At 33.1% G+C, this 11,906-nt stretch overlaps 2 protein-coding genes across 2 annotated transcripts; both read left to right on the top strand.

The window, feature by feature from the left end:
* The first annotated feature begins 3,925 nt into the window (after positions 1-3,925).
* On the top strand, positions 3,926-6,715 carry LOC132752254 (acetylcholine receptor subunit alpha-like). Its single transcript, XM_060742570.1, has 2 exons — positions 3,926-4,463; positions 4,816-6,715. Exons 1-2 carry the CDS (start codon positions 4,293-4,295, stop codon positions 6,337-6,339), a joined length of 1,695 nt encoding a protein of 564 aa, XP_060598553.1. The 5' UTR covers positions 3,926-4,292; the 3' UTR covers positions 6,340-6,715.
* Positions 6,716-8,454: 1,739 nt separating this feature from the next.
* LOC132752234 (acetylcholine receptor subunit alpha-like) lies at positions 8,455-11,522 on the top strand. Its single transcript, XM_060742551.1, has 2 exons — positions 8,455-8,752; positions 9,689-11,522. The coding sequence occupies exons 1-2, from the start codon at positions 8,582-8,584 to the stop codon at positions 11,261-11,263; spliced, it is 1,746 nt and encodes a 581-aa protein (XP_060598534.1). The 5' UTR covers positions 8,455-8,581; the 3' UTR covers positions 11,264-11,522.
* The last annotated feature ends 384 nt before the right edge of the window (positions 11,523-11,906 follow it).

Genomic DNA, 11,906 nt, shown 5'->3' with positions numbered 1-11,906 from the left:
ATTTATATACACGACTGCTGTTTATTCAATAAGAAATTGTATGTTTATGTAATATATTTTCAAACAACCGTTTATATACGGCCATATTGTATATCCTTTCAAAATCTTTATAACTAATATGATGCTCTCGAAAAAGCCGCGTATATGTGTTAACTTTATGTTTTTATAACTCATATGCCGTAATGCAAAAATATATGCACATATATATCCCTGCCATGCAGCTTTTATTAAGTCAGAAATCGGCATTGGTTATAAGGTATAACACGTGATCACGTGTAACATGTAAATGTCTGACACATGTGATATTTTGGCTGGATTCATCACATCTGTGGAATTCCCTGCACATCGCGAAATTTCCTTTCGGTGGTGCATCAAGGTCAAATATCATGACTCTTAGTTTCCGCCGTTTCCTCTACGGTCCGGGTTGTCAAATGCATGATCCCTAATATGAACTTGGAAATACAAAATTTGATAAAGGGCACTATATATATTCTTACGTTCCTGCGCTTTTCAACTGGAATGGTGCATTCACACTCAAAAATACTTGATACTTAGTAATAAGCCGCAATAAATTGTTGAACGTGGATTATTCTATGTTTATTATGGCTGAAGTAATTTTCAATGGAAGGAAAATGAAAGCGGACCTCGGACATATATTTGTATGAGCGTATATATAATAATTACTATCGTTTTAAACATCAAATAAACACGTTTCTCAGATTTCAAAGCAAGACAAGGGTTGTACTCAATTGAAAAGTGCCTTACGTCAAGTTAAATTCTTAAAATATACAAAAATGGTATCGGGCCCACCGCACTGCGTTGCAATCGAATCCACCGCCGTCTGCGACGAAAACATTTTTGTCATTTATTTTACAAACAGGCAATAATAATTTCCCAATTTTCCAAATTATGGTTAATTTGTGAAAGTATCATTCATTCGATGTGATGCCGATCTATTATGGGGTCGTTTTGCACACATTTGTATGTGTTTTAACCAAAATTAGGCAAAAGTGGCGTCCCCTCATCAAACTGTACAGAAGTGTTTGCATTAACGGCAATGAATTGCACGGTGTCCCTGTAATAGCTTGAAAGAGTACATATGTGGGCTCCAGTCTCACCGAGTGTTGCCAGTAAAACATTAAAACATAAAACAAAATTCAGTCATATACTTACGGACAACAGCAAACGGCCATATTTTATCCATCGCTTCTGCGACGAATTCTCCACCGCCGCTGCGATGGACCCACCGCTTCTGCGAAAGCTATGGCCAGTGTGAAGACGTTAATTTCGAATTTATAAATGCAGTTACGGGTGTAAAAACATAAATTTCCAGGGTAAATTGATTTATTAAAGATCATGTTACTCAATGTTTTCTATGGTTTTATATAATAGATATGCTGCTCAAATGAAGATTTATCAATATTGTATGTTCCAAAAGCATTATTTGTAAAATATATCACCGAATTTACATTTCATGTAAACAAAGGGTGGTAATTAGAAAATTATTTTCGATAAAGTCTAAGCCAAATGTTTCAATAAGAAATGAATGCATACATTTTAATGGTTACTTATAATGATAAATAATATTATTGGACGTTTGAAAATTGTATGAGAAGAATAATTATATACATATATAAAATTTCACTTAAGTGTTGTCACATCTTTAATTACATAATACAAGATCTTTAAGGTTAATAATTAAAATTATCATAAAATATGGTAGAATATACTAGCAAAAATATCTGATACAGTCAAAATATCCGTCCCAAGTGAGCCCGCCCATAAACGGTAAATTGGCAAGCGTCGTTAACGCCCAATGGGCGGGTACCCTTGCGACGGATATTCCGATCCGACCACAATATATGACACATATTATTGTTCTGGTAAAGTAGATGGAAATGAAGGAACTTTTTCTTTCTGGTACCAGGAAATGCCACACGTCTCATTACATTATATGGACATTAACATGAAATAATGATAATTGATCAATTACAAATACGAATGAAATGTTAACACACTGATCTTTATATGAATACTTCCGTCTACGATTCCTTCTGACTGAGTTGTTAAACACCATTATGGATGAATGAAACGTTAACCTTTATGTATAAAATGTTAATAGATGCAGGAAGAGTCCACTTAAATGCATAAAGAGGGGCCATTTTTACTAAATAAAGAGATCTTTTAATACAAATTCTTTTGTTTCCCTGTTTGTGTGTAATTGTCTTGTTTGATTTTACGAACCTTTCAATTGCATACTGATTATACGGTCAATGAACACAATATATTAAATTAAGCTTTCAATTATTTTCTAGTGCAGTCATTTATTGCACCACAGTTCCTTAAAATTATACGCAATAAGATGTGATTTAATTTTATTTATGTTTCACACTTAAAATGCTAACTTCTAAAGTATTTTTAGATAGCATTGTTTAATTAGGAATAAATATTTGAAATTCAATTGGATGAAAATTAATAAATGCCATAACAAATACACAATACATAATGCAAATCGAGACTAAACAGCGTGTCTAAGTTTCCTCCGCGTAGACGACAATTTTGCAAACCATTTCCATTAAAATATACTGCAGAAATAAAGTGTAGGTCTGACAAAATGGCAACTGTAGGGATCGAACAATTGACCTCTCACTAAACTAACTAAACGGCTGTGTTATTGCAGATGTGACGACGATTTATACAGTAAGTTGATGTGACTCCATATCAATTCGTGTAAAGTACACGGACATGACCGACGTGGGATATAATATTTTAATGAGTGTTATAATAATTTCATAACTGAAATGTCAATAAAATCAAACTATACTTACATATGTTCTTTACTCGAAGGGTTAAGTACTGAACGGTATGTATTTTCAACAAAGTGACACTCTCATCCTGAGAAATAAGTGAAAGTGGTCACTAATACACTTGATAATTATTTACCGTACAACATAATGAAATTAAATTGTTTATTTAAAATATAAAATTGTATACAGAAACAAATTTAATTTTTTTAAAAGTTTGTGATATTTTTTTCACAAACAAATAACGATATAATGCCATTAATCTAATGCATATTAACTGATTTATATAAAAAATATTCAATAACATAAGAAAAAAACAGATTATTTCAAACGCACACGCATACAACTCCCTACGCACGCACCCACGCGCGCGCGCACACACACACACACCAACACGCATGCATGCACGCGCACGCACGCACGCAAGCAAACACGCACGCACGCACTCACACACACACACACGCACACGCACACACACACACACACACACACACACACACACACACACACACACACACACACACACACATACATACATACATACATACATACATACATACATACATACATACATACATACATACATACATACATATTTTGTGTGTTCAAGAAACTAAGCTTAAAAATCATTTGATAAATGAAATTGATATAATTCAATCTGAATGCGAGTATGTATTTCGGATTAAATTGATTTTTTTACCGAAAATTTGAAACCGATATCATCCTGGGCTCAGCATATTCCACCACAATAAATCTCGTCTTCATAACGATGAGTTATCTTAATTTGTTATAATAATAAAGAATTAGAAGAGAGCATGTTGTCTTTCCACTGGAATAATTTGGGTCCGAATCATCTATTGAATCATTTTGGGTTTTTTATCTTTTAAAACAATGCATGAATAAATAAATCCTCGAGTACACTTGTTTGTATTTGCTAAGTAGTTGCTTCCCTTTGCCCATGTTAAAGTAGATACATATATTATAATTTTACTCAACATTGAAATAAAGATTGCATATACGAGTATTTTTAATATATGAAAACAATATATTATATAAAAGTAAACCGAGATTTTATAGACAGGTTGAGGTCTAAATGAATCTATTCTTTCAATGAGTATATTTTACGATATGGAAATATTTGGGTTTTTTTTCTTATACAGTCATTAATTGCATTCTTTGACAAACCGCTCATTATTTACTGCAATAATTTAAGAGGAATGAAATTAAAACAGTTGTTAAATAATATTTACAAATCTTTAAAACCAAATTAGCGGTAATGTTTACGGTAGAAACAAGTATAATAAGATATAATAAGGAACAAGACAACGAAAAAAATGCAAAATCAATACTTAACTTGTCAATCGCTTTCACAGTTGACTGCTCCATTGTATTAACTTTATTTAAGTCTGTTTGTACCTAGACAATTGTAACTCTTAACTTGTTTCTTTTAACATTGTCATTAAAACAAGGTATTAAAACATTTCTGATATGAAGAGCTTTGGGTTTTTCGTTGGAATCTATGGAATACTATGTTTAAAGGTTTCACATGTCTACGGAGGCAATGAAACACAGTTGAGGGAATTGTTATTTGCTAAATTGAACAGCACTTACTATTCACCGCGCGTTAGACCAATTAAAGACACAGGAAATACCTTAAATGTAAGCTTTATCGCTTTTAATCACATCTTTTTCGTAAATTTATAATATAAACACGTTTTTTCTCCATTTTACAATGTTTCTTCCATTCGTGGATTGTGCCATTTCATATTGCATTATATTTTCGTTTTAAATAACAAACATTTGCAACTCGTTCGATTATGTTAAATGTGTAAAACTGGGTAATATAAGTAAGGAAATCAGAGAACATTCAAATGTTGTCTAAATATAGTGGTTTTCTACCATCATGCAGACAGATTATCTGTGCTACACCTTAAAGATAACTTTATTCAGCTGTGAAATATATTAATTCTATCAGGTATTGTGAATAAAAGATTGTCTATCACTGTTTCAGCTCACGGTGGACATGTACCTAATAAACATCAATGACGTGAAGGAAGTTGAACAGAAAATAACAACAACAGTTTTTTTAAAGCTGGTGTGGTTTGATACATTTATGGAATGGGATCCAATAGACTACGGTAACCTAACGGAGTTCTCGATTCCTCAAGACGAGATCTGGAAACCTGACATCGCCTTAGCAAATGCTTTCGACACTATTTCCGGTCTTGGTGATAAATTTATGTATGTTACGGTAACAAATGATGGGAAAATATCATGGGAACCGTTTCAAAGATTTGTTAGCACATGTTCTCTAAGGATGAAATACTTTCCATTTGATACACACGTCTGTGATATTCAAATGGCGACTTGGTCTAGTACAAAACAAATGATCAACATTATTACTGGAAGTGATGGCTTTAACATTGATTTTTATGAAGAAAATGCAAATTGGAACCTCTTGAATGTGTCTACGTATGACTCATCTACAGTTGCAACGTCCGGTTTATCTTTCTCATTAAAAATAACACGAAAACCTATCTATTATATTTTGAATACTATTTTCCCTATAGTTCTGCTCTCTTTGTTAAATAATTTTGTTTTTGTATTGCCATGTAGCTCAGGCGAGAAGCTCAGTTTCGCCATTATACTTTTCTTGTCTTTTGCAATATTTTTGCTTATTGTTACTGAAATTATGCCTGAAGGAGTGAGTTCAATGCCTCTTGTCACCATTTATTTACTTCTTGAGAGCATCTTCAGTACGCTTATTGTCCTGATAACAATTGTACAACTTCGGCTTCATAATCGATCAAATAAGAAACCAGTACCAAAACTGTTTAGAAAATACACCAAATTCGTGCAAGAATTAAAACGACGTATCTTTGGAAAATGTTTTTATCAAACAAAGGCCTCTGACAAGAATGTAAAAGTTGATGAATATCAAGGAAAAAGATTTGTTTCTTCTATTGAAGATACAATGTTCGATACAAAGCCAACAACAACGAATGAAAACCTCAAGAGATCTGTGAATGATTCAAACGAAAGGGGACGTGCTTTACCGTTAAAACGAATACTTATTTGCGGGGCAAACAAAATTCACAGCGCTGACGAGATCGATGAAATCAAAGAGGAAGATATGTGGAGAACAAAAATGGGTCAACTAAATAATAAGACGGCATTTAAATTGGCAGATATTCTTGGACACTCGAACAGAGTTGAGCCCGAAGCTTTCTTTAACAAACCAGCAGATGTGGGTCCAATATACAATCCAAATACGAACACAGAAGATGAAATGAATGTACAAACTCTGGAAAACAACGTGTTTGAAGATTTTCAAAACTCGAAAGTGACAAAACCGTTTCTACGCACAGGATCGGTATCGTCCGCAAGCATTTCATCTACAACAAACTCGTCATCTAAAGATGAAATCACTTGGCCCGAGTTCATATTAGCTCTTGACAACACTCTATTCGTCATGTCTGTGCTCATTAATACTATCACAACAATCGTTACATTATCTGTATCAATGTCCAATTAATTAATGAGCCAATGTCTAATTAATAAAGAAGCAAAAACTATAAATTATGACTTTTCCACTAGATTGCTAAATTTTTGTTTGTTTGTTGATTGTGTGGTTTTTGGTTTTTTTTGTTTTTGTTTTTTGTATTGATTATTATTGAAATACATTACACATACCCATGTCAGAGTATCAGATTATTATCAATGATGTGAATTGTGAATTATATATGGCTCCTTTGAAACGTATGTATATGTACACATGCAATTAATTATACATGTAATAGATCAATGAACTAAGACATTACACGGATATAGTTATCTGACAGCTATCCTCCAACTCTTAAAAAGATATCATTATTGTTTTAATAATAAAGAAAATCCATTACTTGCTAAAATGTCTTTGTTTTTTTCTTTCGTTTTCCTTCTAACAGTACGGCAATGGACGTAAACCAAGCACAAAGATTAACATTAATTCAACTATAAATAGCTGAGACTTTAAGAAAAATAGTTCACATACGACAATAAACAGAACATGGATGGTCCAATATTCAGATTCATGCTTTGAATTAATTTTTATGTCTTCCTGTTTATACATTTTATATGCTTGTTTTTTATTATTCTATGCTTATTTGCTGATTTAGATACAGCGCGCAACTTTTCTTCTTTGTCAGGATTACCTAGCTTTTTATGAAGATTTTATTCATTCATTTATTTATTTTAACCAAAGAGAACACATGTGCCGGTATTTAAATTTACAATCTGTAAGAACAAAACATTTCAGTACAATGTTTTACTTTTATAGGTGTCCTCCGAATCATACCGTATGAAATATGGAATGACTTTGTTTCCAGATTTTTGTTTGTCGGGTCGTTTTGTTGTTGTTGTTTCCTCTTTGTTGATGTTGATTTTTTTGTTGTTGTTATTGCTGTTGCTGTTGATTGTTGTTTTTGCATGTAATACATATAGTTAATATAGCTAAAAGTGAACAGGTGTAATGAGGAGACGGATTCGGATGACGACTTTACAGGCAGCGTAACTGATGAACCATTTCTAAATTTCTTAAAAGAAATAACATTACTAATATAATTATGCATAAAATGAAAATACGTTAAATAAAAAGAAAACAAAATTGAAACAAACTAGAAAAATATTGGTTATATAATGTTCACGTGATTCATACAGACAAAAGCAAAAACATCAAAGATACTTTCCATGTTGCATTTGTAAATAGGAAAAATCACTAGTTTAAAATAGAACTTCATATGGAAATGGCTAATATTTGGCATTTAAAAATATCGACACACTTTTGTAAATCATTTGGTTTATGTTTATGTAAATAGGTGATGAATATTTATATTTGATGCTTACAAATAATTTTGTAAATATGTTTGAAAATATTGCTACTCAATGAGCTGTTGAGAAATTAAACAACCTTAAATATTGACAGACTTGAATGAAATAAAGAAGACGTAACAAAGAAAGCAAATGAGCCGCGTCACGACAAAACAAACATAATGCGTTTGCGACCAGCATGGATCCAGACCAGCCTGCGCATCCGCGCAGTCTGATCAGGATCCATGCTGTTCGCTTACAAACACTATAGACAAGTAGAGAACCTGATAGCGAACAGCATGGATCCTGACCAGACTGTGCGGATGCGCAGGCTGGTCTGGATCCATGCTGGTCGCAAACCTATTATGTTGGTTTTGTGATGACGCGGCTCACTTAAGTTTTGGCACTAATTTTTGTTTAATAACTCTGTAAAACACATTGGCCCAGTTGTTCTAAACTTTTGTTTACTTTAACTACAAATAACTTAACTATTGTTAAATTTTAATATTTTCGTTAACTAACGTAATGTCAAAATGAGTTGTTCAGACCTATGTTAAAATTTTCGTTAGTTAAAAAGTGCTTGACGTTTAGTTTGTCTAATTAACAAAAAAAAATAATCCAATAATGCAGTATGTTACTTTCCTGTACAAAAAAAAATTGCCGATTTCTCTCCATTTTTTTATTTTTATTTTCGGCAACATGTTTTACTTGTATTAAATGTCTGTGTAGTTTTCGTCTGCTCAATTGCGTCTTTTGTTTTAAATATCAACGCGTCGCCTATATCCATGTCATTGATATTGAGTTCATTGATCACGAAATGAAACCCGATTGAACTGGAGAATTTCAACGAACATTTAAACATTTGTTCAAAGAGTTACAAGTAAAAAGATATATATGTTTTGCATTTGTTATTTGTCATCGTAAACAAAATGTTTAAATTAGGATGGCTGCTTGTAACGATGTTCTTTATGTACCAAAATACTTCTTGGGTACGTGCTGGTACAGAAGCTGAAATGCGGGCACTACTAGCGGCAAAACTAAACAGCTCAGATTATTCTCCAAGGGTTCGTCCAATCAAAGACACCGGCAACGTTATGACCGTAAGTATTCATTATATATTGTCGTTATGATCAATTGAAACTATTTCATTCACTCACTTATATCTGCTTTTAAGTTAAATTAAATTTTTGTTTATTTATGCGTTTATTTATTTATTCACTTTAGGTTTTTTATGTTATAATTTACATATTTATTTATTTATTCAGACACCCAGTTAATCCTTTAAGTTCAGTTGATTAATGCATTTACGTATGTATCAATTTATGCGTTTTATGCATTTTTATGCAGTATGCATTTAACTAATTTATTATGCATTTTTCATTTCCATTTACACATTAATTGCTTCATTATCTCAAGTTGAATTTTATCCATCTATCCAACCATCCACCAATCAATCTATTAATTCTAATTATATACATAATTCATTTACTATGCACATTGAAATTGCACCTCGGAGTGTCTATAAAACTTGATGTGAGTAATGGGGAAAGAAGTATATCAAATGTCATTATCACTTTCATTCTTCTACATAAAAGTAATCTAATGCTAAACAACAGTGTTATTCATTAACAAAATTAGATTATATATATTCTGTCGTCTTGAAGCAGACTGTAGACGTGTTATTAGTGTTGTTGGAGTTATGTTACCACGGCACGCATATTTAGGGGTTGGATCTTTCGTCGCACACACACTGTAAAGGGTATGATTGTGGCGACTTTCCAGTTTTACTAGTGGAGAAATTCCTAAGGTTCCCCTCCGTTCAGGAACAAACTGGCACCTGAGTAGAAGCACTGACGTTCCGTAAGCTAGGGCAAACGTAAAAAGTGTAATAATTTATATTGTTATTTTTCCGCAAACGGTAGATTAGATATTTATCTGGTTGCTATAAATCGATGTAAATGAAGATAAGCAGAAGGTTACTAACACAGAAAACATAAAGTATTGTTACACATTAAAAATACTTTGTTATTTTACAGCTTACAGTAGATATGTACCTCGTGGGCATTAACGGTGTTGATGAGGTTGAACAGAAGATAACTACCACGGCATACATGAAGATTGTATGGGCAGATAGCTTCATGACATGGACCCCAGCGGATTATGGTAACATTACACAGTTCACCCTCCCACAGGAGGATATTTGGAAACCTGATCTTGCTCTAGCAAATGCTTACGACACAATAACCGGTCTCGGAGATTCGTTTATGTATCTTACTATAACACATGATGGCAATATAACTTGGGAACCGTATCAAGTTTTTGATAGCACGTGTAACATTGATATGACATACTTTCCGTTTGATTCACAGACATGTGATTTGCAATTAGTCACGTGGTCTAGTACCAGAGAAATGATAAGCATTGTAACTGGCGATGACGGATTCAATATTGATGCTTATGAAGAGAACGCAAACTGGAAAATGTTGGGTGTGTCTACGTTTGATTCTTCAACAGCATCTACATCCGGGTTATCGTTTTCAATACGAATTCGCCGGAAACCGATTTATTATCTTCTAAACTTCATGATACCCATTGTGTTACTTTCATTTCTGAATAATTTTGTATTTGTGTTACCATGTGATTCCGGGGAGAAGACTGGTTACGCTATTGTCCTGTTTTTATCTTTTGCCATATTTCTGTTGATAGTTACAGAGATAATGCCAGAAGGAATGAACACTGTCCCTATCATAAGTAGCTATTTACTGGTTGAATGCATCTTCAGTACAATAATAGTATTCATAACCATTATTCAGCTTCGACTTCATAACCAGGGTGATGATACTCCTATCCCGAACTTTTTAATCGTTTTAACAACGTTCATCCAGGGGATAAAAGCAAAAGTATGCGGTATCTGTTGTACTTCTGAAGTTCAAAAAGAAAGCGACAACGATAATGGCGATGAAACCCCTGTTAAAATTCCCCTTTCGGCTTTAAATCAACAGTCAGATTACTCTAAAACTATTGAAAAGTCGGGGAGGAAATTGAAAGAAATTGCACAATCGGACGGAAATACCGTTGAAAAGCCTTCGCTTAGCAGTAAAGCTAAGAAAAGAATGTGTTGCGGTGCAAAAAGTCTCGAAAGTGATGAGAGTGAAATGAAGGAGATGATTTGGAAAGAGGGTTCGAGCGAGACTGCTACAGAATTGAAAACTGAAAGTTCAAAGACCTCTTTCAGACTAGCAGATATACTCGGCAATGAAAACAGAGTAGCCCCGGACGCTTTCTTTAATAAACCACAATCAGTCGGGCCTATCTATGATGGGGAACTGGCTATTGAAGACGTTGACGAAATCGGTGACATAGTACAAAAACCAAAAATGGCCAATGTACAAATGGGTCTTAGACAAGGAGGTTACCGTCAATTTAGGACACCAGAACCAAAAGAGCCGATGAACGATTCAATATCTGTAAATTCGTCAAATGGGGATTCCTCTGACGAAATGTCGTGGCCGGAAGTTGTCTTGGCGTTAGATAACTTGTTTTTTGTCTTGTTTCTTGTTGTCAACACTCTTGCAACCCTTATTGCGTTCGCCGTATCGGGGGCAAATTGATATTTATAGGTATATTCAGTCTTTTTGATAATGAAATAGTGGATTCTTCAAAGTTCAATGTAGTTGCGAATTTGTAAAATGGATTATAAGGTGTGTCTTTATCACAAATATGACGATGTTATTGGGTGATCTGTTAATCTCTTAAATACATGTAAACGTATATTAACTTTATCTTTAAATATGAAAAAAGGTTTATATCATCAGCTATATACATATTATGTACATGTATATGATAAAAAAATAAAGTATTTAACACTTAGATTCTATTGTTTCTTTGAATCCGATTATTTGTCAATAAAGAAAACTGGTAGGTCTCTAATGATAAAAAAATCAATAAGCCCAAGATATGCCATGATTATTATTTCGCTTACGCTTAAAAATGTCTTTTTTTAAAACCCTTTAATTTTACATTTTATAAATTGTTACTCATTAGCCATATACTTGAACTATTGTTTGCTTATTTTATTTTGTTACAATTAATACAGTACTGTTATAGTTATTTAGTATGCCGTATAGATGTCAAAGTATCACTTTGCTACTTTTATGACAAGTTATTTTCGTATATCGCTTCTTTCCTTAGATTGTAAGCATCTAAGAAACAATTTCCCTTAAATTAAGTATTGAAAAAAAAAGAAAAGAAAAC

The sequence above is a fragment of the Ruditapes philippinarum genome, unplaced genomic scaffold (assembly GCF_026571515.1).
Source record: "Ruditapes philippinarum isolate M1 unplaced genomic scaffold, ASM2657151v2 ctg629_1_1_1_1, whole genome shotgun sequence".
Classification (NCBI taxonomy): Eukaryota; Metazoa; Mollusca; class Bivalvia; order Venerida; family Veneridae; genus Ruditapes; species Ruditapes philippinarum.
This window is presented reverse-complemented; position numbering and strand designations above follow the sequence as displayed.

Coding starts and splice junctions, on each gene's coding strand:
- LOC132752254 (XM_060742570.1), top strand. CDS start 4,293: ATGAAGAGCTTTGGGTTTTTCGTTGGAATCTATGGAATACTATGTTTA. Junction 4,464..4,815: donor ACACAGGAAATACCTTAAAT/GTAAGCTTTATC, acceptor TCACTGTTTCAG/CTCACGGTGGACATGTACCT.
- LOC132752234 (XM_060742551.1), top strand. CDS start 8,582: ATGTTTAAATTAGGATGGCTGCTTGTAACGATGTTCTTTATGTACCAA. Junction 8,753..9,688: donor ACACCGGCAACGTTATGACC/GTAAGTATTCAT, acceptor GTTATTTTACAG/CTTACAGTAGATATGTACCT.